Source organism: Lithobates pipiens, unplaced genomic scaffold, assembly GCF_037356315.1.
Source record: "Lithobates pipiens isolate NorthernLeopardFrog02 unplaced genomic scaffold, aLitPip1_a1.2 Scaffold_13, whole genome shotgun sequence".
Taxonomy (NCBI): domain Eukaryota; kingdom Metazoa; phylum Chordata; class Amphibia; order Anura; family Ranidae; genus Lithobates; species Lithobates pipiens.
The window spans coordinates 199,251,897-199,274,500 of NW_027507718.1; the positions used below are offsets into that span (position 1 = coordinate 199,251,897).

At 40.0% G+C, this 22,604-nt stretch overlaps 2 protein-coding genes across 2 annotated transcripts in view; one reads left to right on the forward strand and one right to left on the reverse strand.

Moving 5' to 3' along the window:
• The window catches only part of GTF2E2 (general transcription factor IIE subunit 2), a 135,724-nt gene that overhangs the window by 29,933 nt on the left and 83,187 nt on the right, over positions 1-22,604 (forward strand). The window lies entirely within an intron of this gene.
• On the reverse strand, positions 1,672-21,565 carry SMIM18 (small integral membrane protein 18). Its single transcript, XM_077476118.1, has 2 exons — positions 21,410-21,565; positions 1,672-2,239 (listed from the first exon to the last, which is right to left on the reverse strand). Exon 2 carries the CDS (start codon positions 2,211-2,213, stop codon positions 1,923-1,925), a length of 291 nt encoding a protein of 96 aa, XP_077332244.1. The 5' UTR covers positions 2,214-2,239; positions 21,410-21,565; the 3' UTR covers positions 1,672-1,922.

Below are 22,604 nucleotides of genomic sequence, written 5' to 3' on the forward strand. Positions count from 1 at the left end.
TCCCCTTAAGATCCATACCAGACTGAAGGGCCTGGTATGCTCTTGGAGGGGGAACCCATTGTGCGTGTGTGGGGGGGGGGGGGGTTTCAATTTAGCGGGGAGTTCCCTTTCAAGATCATCAGAGCACAAGTCGCATGCCAAAGTTGGATCAGTCAAGACGGCGATCCGACTTCAGTGATATTCAATGGGCTGAAGTATGATCAAAGTCAGAGCAAAGTAGTGCAGGGAGCATTTTCAAAGTTGGACCAACGAGTCGGACCAGTTACAACGGCTCCCATAGGGAAACATTGATTTTCGCGAGACATGGGCTCCCAATGTCGGAGTGTTTGTCGTACAAGTGTGAACCTGGCCTTATACAAAATCCAACCAGCTCACCTTGACTTGCCCCCTGACCTAAACTTCTCTGTGCTGGCCTCACCTGCACCTTGCATTCTGCATCCAGTAGATCCACTAGATAGGAGTATAGCCCCACTCAAATCCTTTCACTGTGGGTGGGGGAATTTTGTATAAAAAGTAAAGTTATTTTTGATTCCCATTCCCACTATTTGGTTCTGGTGATTTTAAAGTGGATGTAAACCCAATTTTTTTTATTTTTTTCTTAAATTAAGGCTTGCACAGTATAGGATTTCATGTCATCTGTGCCCAGTCTTGCCACGAAGAGTTAATCCAGCTCTGAGCAGTCCTCCCGTTTTTTTTTTTTTTTTTTTTTTTTCAGTGAGATAAAAATGGTCAGACAGAGAAATGTCTGTTTCTCCCCCTTGCTGTGAGTGACAGGTGATTTACATATCTCATGCAGGCATGTGTGAGAGGCATTCTGTGTACTTCAGATCCCCCCCTCCTTTTTTTTTTTTTCTCTTTTTTTCTCCAGCTCTCCCAGGATTGGGCATGCTGAAGTCATGTGGTGACTTTCCTGGGTTTTGACTGGATGTTGGTGATCATGGGGCATAATCCACTCCAGCAGAAGTTCAGTGTAAGAAATATTGATGCTTGGCCATTGGGAGTGTAGGGGTGGGCGGGGAGTGTACTGACATCACAACTCAAACCATGAGCTCCAGACAACAGACCCACACACAGACTCTGCAGTTTTTTGGCTCTCATAACAGACAACGGAGATATTTGTCAGGAAAGGATACATGTAGGCGTCATGTATACCCTTATAGATAACCGCTATGGCAGTAGTTTAGAAAGGATGAGAGTGGGTTTACATCCACTTTAAGGCCTTGTGCCTACACCGCTTTTACAGTTTAAACTTTTTTTTTTTTTTTTTATCTGCCTCTAAAAGCCCATTGCATGTTGGCTTATGTGTCCATGCACGCACCGGTGTTTACAGGAGTTTAGAGGCAGCCACCAAAGTCATGTTCAGGAGAGGAGCTTTTTAGCATTGCCTGACACGTTTAAATGCAGGTAAACAGGTGGCGTCTGCCTATCCCAGGTAAAAAAAATATTTTTACAAGATTTCTGGTAAGTGAAGTCTGATTGAAAAATGAGTTGTGGATTCCTGGTCTCTTTTTGTACAAACGTGTTTGCTTGTGTTTCAAGGTAGAGAGGGCACAACATGGACAAAAAGAATGCTGACACCAACAGCAGGAATATTTAGCTTTTTAGACAGCCGTCTGTGTCTGTGTCTGTCTTTAAAAAAAACAAACAAAAAAAAAACAAGATTATGTACACTTGTATCTGCCCAAACATGTTTTAATCATAACAATAGGATGTATTATGGCCCACTGTGATAATTTGCTTGTCACAATTTTAGGAAAAGTCAATGGTAAAACAGATGTTCAAATAATTCACATTTGGGGGGGGGGGGGGGGGGGGGAGGAGTATGTGACCCATGAAGAATGTGCTTGCGCAAGCAGGGCAACATCTGCTTGCGGATTGTCCTCTAAAAGGTGTGACAGGCATAGTCGTTGCCATTTGTGATGCTACACCACTTCAGTTTTCCGCTTTTTCATGCTGCTCATTAGAGCTCTGACTGGGTTTGGCTCATTCTCTAGGTCTTTTACTGTTTTGTGTTTGGCGCAGCAACAGCAGTCCAGCATTTCATAGAGGAACGCCAGGAGGACCAGAGATAGAACAGTCAGGATAAACAAGACCAGGATTACAAAACAGGCAGTGTTCCAGCCATCATGGAATGGGTAGATTTTCTGAACCTGGAATCCAACCTGCTGCAGGATCGAGGTTGACTCATTCTTCCAGGAACCAAGAGATGACATCTTGGTGCAGGCGCCCCAAAGAACAACTGAAAGAAAAAAAAAAAAGAAAAAAATTTTCCATTGAATACAGTTATACAGGTTTTATACATGACATTTTAAGCTGAATAGGACCAAGGTCTTTCTGTTCTGTTTTTTGCTTCGTTACAAACCTCAAATACTGTACAGTTAAATTGAAATGTTTCCTTACTCTTCTTCTTTTTTTTTTTTTTTTTTTTTTTAACAAAGCATGTTTAATAAAGAACATGTAGGGCTCTGTTTTTAAAGTGACCTTTAAAAAAAATTAAATTTTAGTGCCTCAGTACCGTACTTAAAGTGGTATATTCATAGATCCAGATAGACACAGATCTGGCAGAAACAAACAGTGCAAAAATACCAAGTCACATGCACATCTGTGATGCGTTATAGGTAAAAAAGACCGTAGTTTCTTTTTAATTGGCAGTTGACCTAAAAAAGATTTCCTCACCTCTGTTTGTGTGCTTTATTTCTTGAGACCACATGTGGGCAAACCACTGTAAACTACAGCTGATGCTCTATTGAGAGAAACGAAGGTTCCATAAAGTCGTTTAGTTATGCCATATGTATTGAATAGCCATCTCGTGTGTATTGGAAATTAGTGGATCTGTATTTTTCTTATGCTAGAAAAATAAACTTGTTTGATGTACAGGAGGGACTGTGAGCCACCTGTGCTTACCTTGCCCTTGCTCCTCTCCTGCCCCAAACACCTACCAACCTGAGAATTATTTGGAACATTTGGGTATGATGGAAAATGTTATGTAGCCATCGCCTCCTGATTTCGGGAAAAAAACGAAACATTTGCTGGACAGGAGAGACAACAAGCCATCTGTGCTTGCCTTCCCTGTGCTCCCCTTGTGCCCCACTCAGGTATTAGACCTGGAACTTCCTGGTAAGATGGAGCTCTTGACACTGCCCTTTCCACCTCACAATTTACTTTGTTTTGTAAGTGTTGTAACAGGTTGGAGCACGCACCTTTTATATTGCACGTTTCTTGGTCACTGGTTGTAAACTTACACAGGGACTTTAAGCAGATTAGGGCAACAGATGAGAACAGAAAATTGAAATAACTGTTTGGCCTTTTCTGTAAAGTGCATCTGTTATTTTACCGAAATATGGATGAAACACAGGTTCACTGTAAATTGCTGATTTTTGAGCTTGTTTAAGGTAGCAAAATTAGAAAATTCAACTCTATATGGCAGTGAAGTATGAATGGAAACTATAGCAATCTTGGCAAGTGTTCCCAGTGAACAGAATGAACAGCCACCAGACCCAGATAAATAAAGCTGTATTGTGTTGATTGCAGTAGCCAATTAACAAGCTATTTCTGCACTTGAATATGTGCCCAGTTCCCTGTAAAATGAATTGTGGAGAGGTCTAGATATTTAGAATGGTCTGTAATAATGAAAAGCAAATCTCTTGTTTTCAGAGGTCACAATGAATGGCAGCAAAATCCTAATTGCTACTGTGCAATTCTTTGCATCATGGTGGGCTTTTGCCATAGTTATCAAGTATACTCAATAATTATGGCACCTTTGCCTGAGAAAGTGTCTCCCTCCAGCAGTGTGATGTTTGCAGACTTTTTTTCATTGCTGTGTTGCTGCCACTGCCCTCCTCACAGTCCTTTTCTGCCACCTTGATTGCCAGCCCAGGATGATGCAGTTCTTGCACAAGATAGGTAATTTTATTCTGGCACCCAAGGCAATCTGAGATGATGCAGTGAGCATGGCCTAGTGTGCAATCAGAAGAAAATTGCAAGCAAGACAGAAGCTTTATGGTAGAAGAGACCTACAGAATCACTTCTGCAATAAGTATACCTGCAAGCAATTTAAGAAAAACGAACGCATGATGTTTATACATATATTTTTTTTCTGGTGGACTTCCTACAGGGCCCCTTGGGCCACTTTCCCATGGAGCGGATTCTGTTCTGATTAGCAGAGGATCTGTGGGCTGATGACACATCCCCATCCGCTCCGTTTCTGCAGAGTGAACTATGGGCAGCTGGGAGTAAATGGACTCCGCTGTCTGTTTTTACACCTGATCTGCTTCTTCTAAACAGAAGAGGACAGAGCCCCCTTCTGTTTTATTTAGCAGAGCCGATCAGTACCAGAGGTAGGCAGGTGTAAACGGACACAAGTCCCACCTGTTTATAGGAATGCATGGACCTTCTGAAAAACTGACAGGTGGACCTGCTTGGAACAGCTGCGTGAAAGGGGCCTTACTCAAAAACATACAGATGGTTGTTTGACTTCTGACTTAATTGGACCTAGCTTAAGATTTCTGCAGGAAAAAAAGGCCCAGTATTCTTTCTGTGCACTATATCCTGGCAGGAAGAAACCTTGTCCACATCTTGGTCGGCGTTTACATTGATACAGTGACACTAGCCAGACTGTTCATATTACGCAAATGTAAAACGAGACAAGGCAATTGAAAACCTATATTTCTAGTTGGCATCCAGTTCACAAGAAGTTTTTTTTTTTTTTTTTTTTTTTTTAAGCCATTTACAGTTGTACTCATAAGTTTACATAACGTGGCAGAATAAGGCTCCGTTCACACAGGGGGCGACACGAGGCGACACGACTTGCCGTGCCGCGACCTGACAAGTCGCCCCCGTTCTGTACTACGGAACCATTCTAAGAGGAGCGACTCGAGTCGCTCCGACTTAGAAAAAAGGTTCCTGTACTACTTTTGGGCGACCTCGGGGCGACTTGCATTGACTTCTATACAGAAGTCATTTGCAAGTCGCCGCTGAGGTTGCGGCAAGTCGTGTCGCCTCGCATCGCCCCCTGTGTGAACCGAGCCTTAGATTTCTTGGCTATTTTTCAGAGAATATGAATAACAGAAACTTTTCTTTCACTCATTGTTAGTGTTTGGCTGAAGCCATTTATTATCAATCAACGGTGTTTACGTTTTTAAAATCGTAATCACAACAAACTACCCAAATGACCCTGATCAAAAGTTTACATACCCTGGTGATTTTGTACTAATATGCACACAAGTTGACACAAAGGGCTTTGAATGGCTATTAAAGGTAACCACCCTCACCTGTTTTCTGTTTGCTTGTAATTAGTGTGTGTTTATTAAAGGTCAATGAGTTTCTGGACTCCTGACAGATCTTTGCATCTTTCATCCAGTGCAGCACTGACATTTCTGGATTCTGAGTCATGGGGAAAGCAAAATAATTGTCAAAGGATCTGTGGGAAAAGGTAGTTGAACTGTATAAAAGAGGACAGGGATATAAAAAGTTATCCAAGGAATTGAGAATGCCAGTCAGCAGTGTTCAAACTCTAATCAAGATGTGGAAAATTAGGGGTTCTGTTGAAACCAAACCACAGTCAGGTATACCAACTATAAAATTTCAGCCACTACTTCAAGGTAAATTGTTGGGGATGCAAAGAAAAACCCACAAATAGCTTCAGGTGAAATATATAGAACTCTGAAAATGTGGTGTGGCAGTTTTCAAGTAGAGGTCGACCGATATTTGCCATTTTTTAATCGGCCGACTTGCAAATGACTTCTGTAATAGAAGTCAATGCAAGTTGCCTGAGTCTTCATAGAACAGACTTTCCTCCCCTCTGGGCAGTCTGCCAAGAAAAGAGCAAAGAGATGCAATGTTTACACTTGAATGAATGAACTCAACTCAGTGTGTAGAAGTTCTCAGTTTAACCATTTAAAGACTAAATCTTTTCTGACACTTGTTGCTTACAAGTAAAAATCCTGTATTTTCTGCCAGAAAATCACTTGGACCCCCCAAAAATTTTTATATTGCGGTTGTTGCAATATTTTATGTCACACGGCATTTGCGCAGAGGTCTTTAACCACTTGCTGACCAGCGCACGACGATGTACGTCGACAGAGTGGCACGGGCAGGCAAATGGGCGTACATGTACGTCCCTTTAAATTTGCCGCCCTGCCATTGGGAGCGCGCCGCCGGCGGTGCGCTCCCGCGCTGGTCGGGACCCCCGTGAGTCCGGTCGTGGGACCCGCAAACTCGATCGCCGCGGGCATCCCTGCGATCGTCTCACGGAGCGGCCAAATGAAGAAATGCCGTTGTAAACAGCATTACTCCATTTTGCCTAGCAACTAGTGACGCTGATCTCTGCTCCATGTGATTGGAGCAGAGATCAGTGTTCACTAAATGAAAGCCCAACCCCCCCCCACAGTTAGTAACACACCCCTAGGAACACTTAACCCCTACACTGCCACCCACTGGTTAACCCCTTCACTGCCAAGTGTCATTTACACAGGAATCACTGCATTTATATAGCAGTGATTACTGTATAAATGACAATGGTCCCAAAAATGTGTCAAAAATGTCCGATGGGTCCCCCACAATGTCGCAGTCACAATAAAAATCGCTGATCGCCGCCATTACTAGTATAAAAAAAAAATTATTAATAAAAATGCTATAAAACTAAACCTATTTTGTAAATGCTATAACTTTTGCGCAAACCAATCGCTTATTGCGTTTTTTTTTTTTTCAAAAATATGTAGAAGAATACGTATCGGCCTAAACTGAGGGAAAAAAATGTTTGTTTTATATATTTTTGGGGGATATTTATTATAACAAAAAGTAAAAATAATGCGTTTTTTTTCAAAATTGTTGCTCTATTTTTGTTTATAGCGCAAAAAATAAAAACTGCAGGGGTGATCAAATACCACCAAAAGAAAGCTGTGGGATTTGTGGGAAAAAAAGGACGTCAATTTTGTTTGGGATCCACGTCGCACGACCGCGCAATTGTCAGTTAAAGCGACGCAGTGCCGAATCGCAAAAAGTGGTCTGGTCTTTGACTAGCAAATTGGTCCGGTCTGAAAGTGGTTAAAATGCAATTTTTTGGGAAAAAATACACTAATGATTAAAAAAAAAAAAAAAATAATTAAAACAGTAAAGTTAGCCCTTTTTTTTTTTTTTTCATTTTTTTTCGTCCAAAAGTTTTGACTATCTGTTTTTTATTTAATAAAAAAACAAAAACTATATTATATAAAAACAGGTAGTCAAAACTTTTGGACAAAAAAAAAAAATGGGCTAGCTTTACTTTTTTTTTTTTTTAAGTGGGTGGTTTTTTATTTTATTTTTTATCTAAATCATACATACAAGTAAACTGGAGGTTTGTTTTGTTTAATAAATGTTTAAATGTAAGAAATTTTCTGTATCACTTATGAAGACTGCTTTCACACTGGAGCGGGCAGGCGTTGATGGTAAAACACTGCTAGTTTTAGCAGTGATTTACCATCATTTTAGCGGTGCTATTCGGCTGCTACTGGGGTGCATATAACTCAGCTAGCGGCCGAGGAAGGGGTTAAATGTACCCGTTGCGCACCGCTGCCATATCGCATTGCATGCGCTTTGGCAGTAGTGCCCATTAATATCAATAGGCAGGAGTGGTGGAGGAGCGGTATACACCACTCCAAACGTGCTGCTTGCAGGACTTTTTTTTTTTTTTTTTTTTACATCCTGCCAGCGCATCGTCTCAGTGTAAAAGCACTCTGTCTTTCACACAGACTGCAGGGGAGCCATTTTGCAAGCACTTTACAGGCGCTATTTTTAGCCCAAAAGCAACTGAAAAACGCCCTAGTGGGAAAAGTGTCTGTTAGATTTTATGAGATGAAGGCGGATAAAAGGGGGGGGGGGGGAAATAAAATTAAAAAAAATTGGCCTAAGGTATCGGCCCAAAAAAATCGGCATCATATATTGGCCATCGGCCGCCATGATTTCTAAATATCGGCATCGCCCAGAGAAAAACCCATATCTGTCGACCTCTATTTTTAAGATGCAAAATAAGGAGCCACTTGAAGAAAGATGGGGTGCATGGTCGAGTTGCCAGAAGAAAGCAATTACTACGCAAATGCCACAAAGCATCTCGCTTGCAATAGGCCAAATAGCAAGCCTCAAACCTTCTGGCACAAAGTCCATTGGAGTGATGAGACCAAAATGTAGCTTTTTGGCCACGACCATAAACACTTCATTTGGAGAGGAGCCAACAAGGCCTATGATGAAAGGTACACCATTCCTACTGTGAAACATGGAGGTGGTTCGCTGATGTTTTGGGGATGTGTGAGCTACAAAGGCACAGGAAATTTGGTCAAAATTGATGGCAAGATGAATGCAGTATGTCATCAAAAAATACTAGAGGAACATTTGCATTCCTCAGCCAGGAAGCTGCGCATGGGATGTACTTTGACATTCCAACATAACAATGATCCAAAACACAAGGCCAAGTTGACCGGTCATTGGCTACAGCAGAATAAAGTGAAGGTTCTGGAGTGGCCATTTCAGTCTCCTGACCTCAATATCATTGAGCCACTCTGGGGAGATCTCAAACGTGCAGTTAATTCAAGACGGCCCAAGAATTTACAGGAACTGGAGGCTTTTTACCTAGAGGAATGGGCAGCTTTATCATCTGAGAAGCTAAAGAGCATCATCCACAAATACCACAAGACTTCAAGCTGTCATTGATGTTAAGGGGGGGGGGGGATACACGGTATTTAGAACTAGAGTATGTAAACTTTTTGATCAGGATCATTTGGGTAGTTGCTGTTGTGATTATGATTTAAAAAGAGTCAGCCAAACAGTAACTAAGACCCCATTCACACCTGAGCGTTTTGTAGCTTGACGCCTGAAGCTACAAAACGCTGGAGGGATAAAAACCCATTATTCTCAATGGAGATGGTTCACATCTCCACTCCAAGTTGCCTGAAGCCCTACGCCTGAAGCTCAAACAAGTTCCGGACCCTTTTTTGTCGCGAATCGGGCTGATTTGGGCGTTTTTTCCTTCTTTTAACATTGGTGACCTTTTGCCCTGCACGAATTCGCGACAAAACGCGGTAAAAAACGCAGCGAATCGCGGTAAAAAATGCCGCAAATCGCGGGAAAAAACGCCGCAAAAAAACGCTTGGAAATGCTACGCTCAAGTGTGAATGCAGCCTAAGGGTGAAAATTTTTGTTGTATCATTCATATTCTCTGAGAAATGGCCAAGAAATCATAAATTCTGCCAGGGTATATAAACTTGTGAGCACAATTGTAAGCCACACTTGATTCAGTTTTTCTATTTAAAAGGATAATATTGTTTGGGGACCACCTTCTGCATAATTAAAAAAAGGCTATAGATTATTTTTAAGTTTCCTTTTATTCAGTATATGACTATTGATTTATCTAATTAAGTATAATCATCTATTAGTGTGCCTTCTCGATTGAGTGGCAAGTAGCATTCAATACATTCTTGAAAATCAAGCTCGCATTAATATATGCAGACACTGAGTAGGATTGCATGACCTTTTTAAAGATTACTGTACCATGTCATTTATTTTCCTTCTAATACTGGAATTTGTGCCTGACAGCAACTTCTTGCTGAACAATATGTATTTGAACTTCGCATTATCCTCTGAGATGGATTGCAAAGCCCTAATAATTAGTAATGCATTCTGTTCTTACATTGCAGTGTATTTGACAGCAACTGTGTTGGTAGCCTTATGCTTTTCCAAGTACAGGTTGTCTGGAAACATGTTTCTGTGTTTTTAATAATGCTTTATGTAGGGCAGCATTAATAGGGCTGTTATCTTAATTCAGAAATCCATCACTGAATTTACTGGAAGAACATTTACGGATGGCTTCATTTCACATAAGGATGAATGCAAGAAACGGATGATCAATTTTAAATGGCATTTACATAAAATTTGCATGAGAATTGTACTAGAAAACTATAATAATGCTTCCTAAACTTGGTGTATTCCATTCCACGCAAATCACAGCACACTGATAACCTAATTATTTTTTATTAACGTAAAGCGGACCTTCAGTCATATAGAATCTTCTTCTTTTTTTTTTTTTTCTCATCACTTTCCATTTATTAAATCTTTTGCCCTTGTTTTAAATTTGAATGGTACAACCGCCACTAAATACCTTGTTCAGCCCACTTCCTGTTTCTTGTCTGTTAAAAAGCCTAGGCTTATGACATCATGCACAGCTCTTTCGAGTTTGATAGGAAGGGGGGGGGAGCCATAAGAGGGCCAATGAGAACTGCGTAGCTGGAGTGTGTGTCTGTAAATCCAGGAAGTTAACAGGCAGCAGCTTCAGCTGCCCGCAGTTAAAATGGTTGCAGCCAGACTTGGTGGAGGGAGGTTTCTGGAGCATATTTGGCAAGTACAGGATCACAGTATATATAAAATTAATATGCAAAGTGGTTGGAGAGAAACTTCAGAATGACAAAAAAAAAATGTTTTTATTACAAACTATGTGTGCAGACTTGCACACTCCTAAACTTTATAGACAGCCTTCCCAGAAGAGTTGAAGTTACTCTTTTTAAAGGCTAACTCCAGTTTTGGGGGGGGGCAAATAAAGATATATAATATATATAATATAGCACATAAAAAAAATGACTTTTCCTTTTCAATCTGCAGCCGCGGTAATTTTCTGAAAATCCAATATGGCTACCTGGAGCTGTTCTGTACACAGACTGTGTACAGGATGCCCCCCATTAACGACCTGCGATCGTCTCACAGGGAGGAAGAATGGGGAGATGCTAATGTAAACAAGTATCTCCCCATTCTGCCTAGTGTCAGTGTCGCTGATCTCTGCTCCCTTTCATCGTAGCAGAGATCAGTGATGTCACACACAGCCACACACCCCCACTGTTAGAAACATGCCCCAGGACACACTTAACCCCTACACTGCCACCTAGTGGTTAACACCTTCACTTCCAGTGTCATTTACACAGGAATCGGTGCATTTATATAGCACTGATTGCTGTATAAATGACAATGGTCCCAAAAATGTGTCAAACAGTCCCATGTGTCCACAATAATGCCGCAGTCATGATAAAAATCGCTGATCGCAGCCATTACTAGTAAAAAAAATTAAAAAAAATAAAAAAGAATAAAAATGCCATATCCCCTTTTTATTGTAAACCCTACAACTTTTGCGCAAAACAATCAAACGCTTATGTAGAAGACTACGTATCGGTCTGAGGGAAAAAAAGTTTTCTTTTAAAATATATTTTTTGGGGATATAGCGCAAAAAATTAAAAACCACAGGGGTGATCGAATACCACCAAATAGCTGTATTTGTGGGAGGAAAAGGATGTCTGTTTTGTTTGGGAGCCACGTCAAACGACTACGCAATTGTCGGTTAAAGCGACGCAGTGCCGAATCGCAAAAAGTGGTCTGGTCTTTGGCCAGCAAAATGGTCTGGGGCTGAAGTGGTTAAACTTTGCGGTGTGGGGGGAAGCCCCATTGCAAGGGTAGGGTTGGGGTGTGTGTGTGGGATTTTTTTTATTTTGACAAAGCGGATTTTCCAGCGCAACTTGCCAACCAGCCTGCAACAAACCAAATTGTCCCGTCTGGATTTTTATTAAAATGCACATTACATAGTTTAATGGTAAAACATGTAAAATGCAGTGCTTCTAAACTATAAACAGCTTTCTCTCTGATCTCACCATATCTGTCCAGATTAGTGTGCGTACCAGTTTGTGAATGTAAGTAACTGTCAAAGTTTCCAGCAATTCTGCCAATCTTGTAAAGTAGAATAGTATTTCAGATCTCAGGAAAGTTCACATGAATTACGGTACTTTTATCAAGTTGTTTTGTGCCTCTCAATCAGACAGCAGTATGCGTTTTCCTCCAGAGGATAAAGCTATTAGAGGTTTCTTGTCTAATCTATGCTTTTAAGGTTTTCGCTATATGTTCTCTTCTAAACCCCTCTACTGCAGAAGGCCTTCTGCTGTGGCTTTTTGTTGTTGTTAAACACAAATGTACTGGTTCTCAGACTGATGGTATAAACAAGCATAATTCATATAAAACAATGGTACAGGATAGACCCTATAGAGGTAATAGTATGGAATTCGGTCATTATACTGGTGCTGTGGTTAACGCAGTTAAAACAACAACAAAGTGTATGCCAGGACAAAATATCTGTAAGCCCTTGTGCACCCGGTCGGACATTCCGACAGAAAATGTAGTAGTCCCATCGAAACTAAATGTCATCATGTTCTGAACGATCGGATTTTCCGACAACGTTGTCTGACCTTGTGTATGCAATAGTTTCGGACAAAATAAAACGGATTTGGTTGTCGGAATGTCCGACCGTGTGTACAAGGGCAAATAGGTGCATGTATGCCTATATTTTATGCCTTTTAGGGCCCTTCACATACAGAAACAGACTTGCTTATTCTGGCAAAAAAATGCATTCCGCTCCCGATTACCTGTTATGCTCTGACAACATAGCAGCCATTCCCTGGCTGAAATTGAAAAAAAAAATGGCATTAAAACTGTCCAGTTATGTGTGTGTTTTTTTTTTTTGCTAAGACTATGGAATAATTCCCCTCTTCTTGTCACCACAACATAGGGAGAGGTGTTCTGTAGTCTAAAGGGAAAACTGATAAGGCTTAATAGATTCCTTGAGGTAACAGTGAACAGGACGGTTCAAAAATTCTGACTGGATTAACAAGTGGTGTGTTTTTTATTTTTTTATCTTGTATGCAATAAATTAACAGCTATAAGACGAGAGTAAATCATAGAACTTAATTTCTAGGGTTTATATATTTAAAAAATAAGTAATGCAGAAGTGCGCTTGCAAAGATCGGAGTATCCTGAGTGTAAGCTCTCTGATACCCAAGTAAAAACTGCCACCCAAACATCAATACCCCATTTATCCATCTCATTATTGCTGGCTAACCTGCCCAGAGAATCAAGCAGAATGTGTATGTGATGGTCTGTCAGAGCACCAGCAACAGAGGAAAACCCAGCTCCAAATCCATTCAGGAGGCCTTTGCCCACGAAGCAAGCAAAATGGTGGCAGTTGCTTCCACTTGTAGCCACAGGAAGACAGACCCTAGACTTGGATAGCTCATTGGAAGCTTTCAGCGAAGACCTGGCTACCGGTTCTCTTGGTAGCAACAATAACTGTAGCAGGTCTTCAAAGCTCTGCAGAAGCTTGCAGAGAGCTCTGAGCAACTTATCTAAGAAACCTACTGATCAACTTGCCAGAGTTTGGCAGAAGAGCCACACCCCTGGACTCTAGGTTCAGTGACATAACTACAGTGCTCAAAGGCCACGGAGAAGAAATCAAACTACTTAAAACCACAAAGGCAGCTTTATTAGCACAACTTGAAGATTCAGAAAATTTAAACCAGAGGACAAATTTACGACTGCCAGAGCCAGTCCTGCACTGTTTCATGAACTTGCCTGAGCTGCCAGTAGCCTGAATACAATTTGACAGGATTCATTGGGAGCCAACATGAAGACTTGATGACTCTCCAATAGCTATTGTCTGCATGCACTACTTTGAGGATAAAATACTCCTTAAAGCAAAAAATCAAACACAGTGGCTGGAGTTAAGTTTGCTTCAAAATCCTCCCCATGCTTGCAATGAGTTCTTAAAGTCCTCTGGTGTACTTGAATAATATACCAAACAGGAGGTCCCCTGCTGCACGTAGTCCTGGACGACCAGCTCCTTTTGTGAGAAAGACAGACCGAATGGAACCTTCCAAGGCGATTTTTCTTATGAGATTGCAAGTTCTAACCTTGGATGTGTGTGCAATATCTTGCTCTTCTTCACCTGCATGGGCCCTTTTAAAGACCATTTGGTCAGATACTTTTTGCCCATGGTTGAGGCTCTTTTGGGACCTTGCCTTAAAGTTAGTTTTTAGACCTGTTGTCTGTTATGGAACTGCAAAGCCCCTTGATCTAGGCATTTTGAGACAGGTCCAGAAAATGTTTTATTTTCATCCTTTGATTTTTGTTCTTCCCTCTTGGACTTTCTAGGCCCAAGACTGTCGAATTTAAGCTATGCTCTTGACCCATCCTTAGACCATTATAATCCTTTGTATGCAATGTCTACTGCTCAGCCTTTCCTGCTCTGTGTGTGGCCCATGTCGAATACTGTGCAGTTCATCTTTAGCCAAATACTTTTGCTAGGCCACTTGCTACAATGAAGAGCACAATTGCAAATTGGGAACCATTTGTTTTACATAACCACAGATAGCGAGGGAACACCTGCTTAAAAATAACATTTTCCTGTGGAAGAAGACTGAATATAATTTTATATGATGCATATTGCCATTTTGGAATTGAACTATACAATTTTCAGTGTATTATGTATTATTGATATCCAGATCACCTGCTATTTCTTTATTGCTTTTAGTTTCTCTTTCTTTTTAGTTTTACATCACAGCTTCTCTTTAGTCCACACTGGAATGTCTAATTTCCATGTTTGTGAACCACCCCCTCCCCCTTTTTTTTTGTGGGAGGATAGGCATTGTGACCTACCTTGTCATTAACGTGTTCCATGTGCAGTTCTGCACAATAGCCCTACTTGATTCAACAGGCTTGTACTATATCCTACACAGTGCGGATGCTGGTTTGGATGAGATATGAATTCATATGGTATTCCTGCATGATATTAACTATTACTGTTTCTCTTGCTGTTATCTATTCCCTACCACCCTGTTTGTCTGATCCTGACGCCCCCATGCTTATCTATTATGAGAGAAGTGGGTGGTTAATTGGGTGGGCTATGACTTGGTTTTACCAGTGGTAAGCCATCAGCTGATAGATCCATGCCACCTCTATCGCCTAATGTTGAGCTATGTTTATTAGGGACAACCCAGTCCCTAATTAGTGTGGATGTGTGTGTGTGTGTGTATGTATGTATATGTATATATATATATATATATATATATATGTATATGTGTGTATATATAATATATATATATATATATATATATATATATATATATATATATATATATATATATATATAATTACATACACGTATGTGTCTCTATCTCTCTCTGTGATATATCGCGCAAATGAAAAATGTAATAACAAAAAAAAAATGTTGAGGACTACTGCGATTAACTAAGTGATTAAAAAAAAAAAAAAAAAAAACAGATAACGTATAAAAATAAAATTGCACTAGTCACTGTATGTATATTATAGTGTGATATGACATACTAAAAGTAAAACATAATAAAGTGCAATGTGCTGAAAATGGTAAAATCCCTGAATAAATAAGTCCTTCCATATAATAAAGTCCCAATAAAGATTAAATGAGTGTGTATTCCACCACCAAGTGATTCGTTTCGATTTTCTATGGCACACCGCATGTGGTAATCGGGGACTCTTACCAGATAATATGGACCACCTATTGCTAGGATGGTTAAGCAAGCAGAATAACCTCCGCAGGGTTACAAAACTTGCCCCCCCAAGGGTGATGGAGCATCAGGTGAAACTCTCCTCACAGCGAGACATGCCTGCTTCTTTTATGTAGGTACTGGGTGATCCATGCATGGCACTTGCAGGGCTGCTGTTGGAACTCATGGGGTCCCATACAGCCTACAGATGCCATGAAAATCCATCAACTGGGCACCTCCAACAGAAAATCCACATTCACAATCGTGGCATGGCAGAGGTGGGAGCGACGTCGGTCACACAGCCATCCTGGCTGGTCTGTTTTCCTCTTTGGCGACTCCTTAATCTGTTGGATGAACGTTCCTATGTTTTATTATAAGCGGCACTGTATCTTCTGGATGGCCTCTCAGGTGCATATAAAGTGAGGAGAGCTGCACGGGTGGGCGGTGTCTGCAATCACTGATGTAAAAGATACAGGCGCCCAGTTGATGGATTTTCATGGCAGCTGTAGGCTGTACGGGGCCCCATGATTTGCAACAGCAGCCCTGCAAGTGCCATGCTTGGATCAACCAGTACCTACAAAAAGAAGCAGGGATGTCTTGCGGTGAGGGGAGTTTACAGTGAAGGATTCAGTTTATCATAGGCTTTCTATATGCCCCATGTTTCTGGTGCATTTTCTGAAAGTGCAATGAAAGTCTTGCATGCTGTATCTTTGGTGCAATTTAAGAATATGTGGCAATAATGTGGGACATAATAGTCTGTGGGGAAACCAGCATGAAAACCTTTGGTACACCTGCACTGTAGCCAATCCGCAGCACAGCAGTGTGAAAAAGCCCTAAAAGTGCTCAGTTGGAGCCCACTATATCAAGAGTCATGATAAAACGCTCTGTAATTCCAAAATGTATGGGGGCCTACGTTTACCAAATATAACTAATTATTTATTAAGCAGCACAGGTGGCCCAATTGATGTTATATGCAACTTCTGAAAACCCTCTTTGGGTATCCCTGGAGGCCTATATTTTCTCCCAAACAGTGATTAACAATGTGTTACGGCTACCTTTTAAAACACTAGAGGCCATATAGCCAGGCTTATCACCTTCCATACACATAAGACGTAGGATCAAACTAAACATGTAGGAAAATTGATCCCACCCCATGGTTGGGTTTTTTGGGTAACCTGTTCTCTCCAGCATTCATAAATTCATCTGCTGGTGGTACAAACATAACTTGACCACAATTCTCAGTTTAGTGAAGAAGGGTAAAATCATTTATTTAATCAATATTTTGGTATTTACAAATTAGATGTACACCAACAATATTGCGCAAAAGGAAAATTATAAATTGAAATAGATAAATACAAAGAAATGTATATGATGAGCAGCCAACACGCTAAAACTAGGGATTTTTTTTAGCTGGAAAATCGGTAAAAAATGTAGTGCAAGCGCTCAGCCTATACACACTTCTTATAGTGCTACAAAATAATATGTGCTCAAATATATGTATAGTATTACCCAAAGGGAAAAAAATATAGATACACTGTAATAAAAATACAGAATATGAAATTGTATAAATATATACAGTGACCTATATATATACCAAAAGAAGAGGGTAATAGGATGTTGTATCTCTAAAAGAGAAAACAGTGACTATGAATATCTGTAAACAATAAACACAGTGATAAAATCCATAGATAACTGTGAAAACAGTGACTGTGAATGTCAATAAACAATAATCTCAATAATGAAGTCCATAAATGAATATATAGTCCAAAACAATCGTGCAGAGTGCCAGTAGTGACCAGGATCCTGTGATATTGTGACCGAAAAGAACAATGTTCCACCAAGTGACAATCCCACCACCTTGTAGGGTGTAGGCTTACCAGATCTATGTGACCCTAGTAGGCATACGCCTCAGGGGTCAATCAAAGCTTGCGATCCCAACCAAAGAATGGTCTCAAGGATTAGGTGTGTCAGTCATGGCATATACGATCCCAACAGATGGCTAGATGTGGTCAATATTCCTCATGTGCATATATAGATCCAACAATGATTCAGGCATGAAAGATGAGAAGACAGAACCGACATGGCATAATAACGTCTTTAAAAAAACTTTAATAAAAAATATTTTGGTAAAACTCACATTTCCAAAAAGTACAATCAAGCGTGTCAGGATAAAAATGGCAGTAGCGGAGTCCTCCCGACGCGTTTCGACCCACCGGTCATCATCATGATGACCGGTGGGTCGAAACGCGTCGGGAGGACTCCGCTACTGCCATTTTTATCCTGACACGCTTGATTGTACTTTTTGGAAATGTGAGTTTTACCAAAATATTTTTTATTAAAGTTTTTTTAAAGACGTTATTATGCCATGTCGGTTCTGTCTTCTCATCTTTCATGCCTGAATCATTGTTGGATCTATATATGCACATGAGGAATATTGACCACATCTAGCCATCTGTTGGGATCGTATATGCCATGACTGACACACCTAATCCTTGAGACCATTCTTTGGTTGGGATCGCAAGCTTTGATTGACCCCTGAGGCGTATGCCTACTAGGGTCACATAGATCTGGTAAGCCTACACCCTACAAGGTGGTGGGATTGTCACTTGGTGGAACATTGTTCTTTTCGGTCACAATATCACAGGATCCTGGTCACTACTGGCACTCTGCACGATTGTTTTGGACTATATATTCATTTATGGACTTCATTATTGAGATTATTGTTTATTGACATTCACAGTCACTGTTTTCACAGTTATCTATGGATTTTATCACTGTGTTTATTGTTTACAGATATTCATAGTCACTGTTTTCTCTTTTAGAGATACAACATCCTATTACCCTCTTCTTTTGGTATATATATAGGTCACTGTATATATTTATACAATTTCATATTCTGTATTTTTATTACAGTGTATCTATATTTTTTTCCCTTTGGGTAATACTATACATATATTTGAGCACATATTATTTTGTAGCACTATAAGAAGTGTGTATAGGCTGAGCGCTTGCACTACATTTTTTACCGGTATTTACAAATTAAACATTTCATTCATATATTTTTATAGATCTCTAACCACCCCTTCCTCAACCTTACCGCTTTTGAGCGAAAATGCAAATCAGACTCTCATGCCCCAAACATATCACACATTTTTCATGCTAATTATTCTGAGCTCTTTCTTTAATTACGTTTGCAACCCCAAACCTACACAATGGGAAACAGAACATCGCACAACAAACTCTGAAGAAGGCTGGATCTTCATTTGAATGTCCACAGTAAGAGTTCTGCAAATGTCACTGCTGTGGATGCCAACTGCAACATATTACTTCTGTAGTACTTAGTCTTTGAGATACTGGCTGAGGCCATCTTGGCCTATCCTCCAAATTGCTTCCAGGGGCTGTTTATCCCCTGATACATTTGGTCATATCTGTTGGGACTGCCACAATGTCAAAATTAATGTGGGTATGAGTTTATTAGACAATTTTCATGGTATTGGGATGAAACCTCACAAACAAAAACCTCAAAGCTATATTGGGCAATAGGACTGGATGGGTAGAATAAGCACAAATTCATAATTGCAACACACATCTTTACGGTAGCAAAAAGGACCTTTGCTAAAGCCTCGAAGTTCCTGATTTTTACCCTTCAGAAAATGTCTTTTGAAAAACGTTCAATTTTGCTGACCATTTTAACCAGATCTGGACTTCCTTGTTGCAACACCATCTACCATCTAAGGTTCTTCAGACCCTGAATGTGCTCAAGCAATCCGGATAGCCAAACCCAATCATACTCTATCTGAGCAATCGATACCCTATATAAAACTCAAATTTATTTTCGGTTTGTTAAGCTTGATATCTTTCCCCATGCAATATTGTTTCATTCAAGTAACATTAAATATTTTGATAATTCTTTACATTGGCAAAAAGTACTCTTATTGACCAAGTGTTTATTTTGCATGTTTTATGCTATGTTTTTGGCAATCAAAAGACTAACCCTGGCAGATCATTCTTAAACCAGGGGTAACTGTGAAGGTCAGCGACTGTTTCCTGGCCAGTAATTGTCCAGAATATGCAGCAATCATGCCATATCTATAGGAACCTTATCTTGATCTCTCTTTATAAGAAATTAAGTTGGCTGTAGATATGAGATGAGTCACTTGGCAGGATCAGGTGATATCAGTCACAGATGGCTGCCAGAAGATTGTTCTAGGAGAGGGTAATTGTTTGGACAAGAATCCCAGTCTCTCTTCTATGAACAATAATGGCAGCATTTGTCTATTCCTCTTCCTTTTGCATTAATTAATGTGCCAAAATACTTGGTATACACAGTAGATGCCCTTCATGCCAGGTGAGATGCAACCAGTGCTCCTTTTGAACAGGTACAGTATGATCTGCCTGTGTAGTGTGTTTTATGGTTTTCATCCTGATTTCATCCTGATATCTCATTTTGTATAGTGTATGAACTATCAGTGGATGTTGGGCAACAAATCTGCTGTGTGCTTATGGGGAACATTAATGTTGTAGGTTGAATAAAATGTTCATATCTGTATTTAAAAATGCAAGATGGCACACGTGTGAACTTTGTAAAATTTGCTACTAGAAAAACTATCCTACAATTAAACATGAATGCTATGATAGCTATCTGCTTACAGCTACACTTTCAAAATGAGGGAGTGAAGCTTTGAGAAGGTGGGGCTTACATGGATCAGAACAATGGCTTTACAACATTGGACTGTACAGTAGTATGGGCATTTGGATGTGTAAATGAAATGTGCAGACTTTCATTCTTGGTATATGGGAACTACGCTCTCTAGTCAGCATTGCAAAGCCTAGCACTGATCTTCAGGCCTCTAGTATTATATTCGGCATACGATTTAGGTTCTAGACCATCCAGTCAAATATTTCCACAATGTTAGGAGTGCAGAAATAACCAGATTTACATACCTATGCACAAACTTACAAATATGTAGACGCTGGATGAACATTTCTCCAACAAACCTAGCCCTCTTATAGGAAACTAAAGGTAACTCTCACAAACCAAGACACTTGTGTGGTAAGGCTCTCACGAAAGCATACATTTTTCTTGACTTGGGTTCCATGAAAGTCATTTAGTGATCATTTTTAGTTTTACTTATGAATTTGGGAACATCCTGCTTCTGTCAGAGCCTTAATACATGGGTTTGTAATTTCAGAGTAAAGTGAATTTTTTTACTGTGGTTATCTAAAGCATTGTAAGGTACTGACATGTATGGTTGTAGCTTAACAATTCTTGAGCACCCCGGGAGCTTCCGAACCTGGAACCTCTTCCGCCCCTCCTATCCCCCTAATTCCCCCTATTCTAGTATCTCCCAACTCACTGGGACAACACAGGAGGCATCAGCAAAATGCTACTCCCCATCATGAGAAATCGTCATGCTATTCACCAGGGGATGACTTTGCAATTGTAAATTCATCAATACAAACTAAATATGACCTGTGAGTACAAAGAAAGGTCAAAGGGTAAATAGAATTCTGGGTCTTCCTACCAAGCAGATGAGGTATTGTATTATATCAATATCTGCTATTGATTTTATTTTATTTTTTGTCTGTTACATTTTTCTGACTCTTGCTGCAAAACATTTTGAAGTGTCTGTAATTGTAGATCGTGAAATGTAACAGAAAAATCAACAAGCAGTTAAAGCTTAAATAGACAAAATACACGTAATTGGAGGACGCCGTCAAATGATGTGCAAATGTAAAAGCTCAGCAATGCTGGCAGACTGCTGTGAGCCGAAAAGGGATTCCTTCAGCCATCAATTTTCTACTGCTCCGTAGCATTTATGATGAACTCAAAGAGCCGCTTGGATGTGTTTAAATGTTTGCATGCCTGACAGAATGGGGCGTGAGCCATGCTAAGAAAGACAGGGTCCATGTTCTGCCTGCAGTCTAAATATTACATGTCACGGTCTCTATAGCATGTACACATTACAGCCAGGTTAAAATGTTGAAGATTTTTTGCAGATGCCAACGTATTCTGATAAAATACACAGGCAAGATATGGGTTTCCATGAACCTACCTTCTTGTATGAGAAGCTGCCGGAGTCTGTTGTGCAGCTCCGTGTCGATTGCTCAGCACTGTGTAGATGAGACAGAGCTTGGCTGCCATTGGACAGTGCTGAATGCAGCCAGCAGACTGTTACACTGGTTCATTAGCATCCCATCCCTCCACCCAAAGGACTGAGCAACTCCACAGGAGAAGCATGCTATGAGTCTGCTGCTTTTCTGTGCAGGATTATTTTCTCTTAGTCATTTTTTTTTTGATGCTTTGTCCTCTAAGGAAATATTTGTCTCATTCCTAATTTGTGTTAATATATGTATACTGTGTAATAGATTTGTTTACTGTCAAAAAATTGGATATTTTTAATTCAATTCTCACTGATTTTATATTACAGCTGTGATATGTAGTTCTTATTTCAAACATCATTTTTATTTATTTTTTGTTTACCTTGACATACAGTTGTAGACCACATAAAGATGTACTCCTAGTTATAAATTGTCTTTCCTTTTCATTACTGTTTTATCTACAGCAGTGTAAGCCTCATACTCTTAAATTGTATACTCTAACCAGCAGGGCCCTCTAATTCTTCCTGTATTGTATTCTAACTCTAAGTGTCTGCCTTTTTATATTTTTAAAGTGCTTTGCAAACTGTTGGTGCTATATACATTCTGTATAATAATAATGCACACAGAATTAAAAAAAATGCCTCCTAAATTCTGCTTCATTTTAGCCACACTGTGGCATTCAGGTTCATATTTTAGAGCAGCCACCAGAGACATAAAAAACAAACAAAAAAAAACTACGTTCAGAGAGGAACCTACTGGCATATTTTACGTGTGTAAGCATTAATTCCAGTGGCCAGAATAAATGAACATTCTAGCCAGTAGCCTGTGTGCACGAACACATTTACACTATACGTTTTATTTATCTTTGTTATTTAATGCAGGTTAATGGCACTGCAGTATTTGTAGCTTTTTTTTTTTTTAACAGCTTAGTTTCAAAGTGAGTATAGTAAGATATTATAAAATGTCAAAGTACATCAAAAGCCCTATGTTTCACTCCTATCATATCATACATATGCGTTGCTGGTTTATAAATTACCAGCATCCCAAAATCCTGATGTGGCAGCCATCAGGGACACTGGGACTGTTGTGGTTAGTGATCAGGAACACTGTTGCTGGTTTACGCTGGTATGGTGGCACTGGTTATAGTAT

Bases quoted from the DNA above. Each gene is read 5' to 3' on its own strand.
- SMIM18 (XM_077476118.1), bottom strand. From the start codon at position 2,213: ATGTCATCTCTTGGTTCCTGGAAGAATGAGTCAACCTCGATCCTGCAG.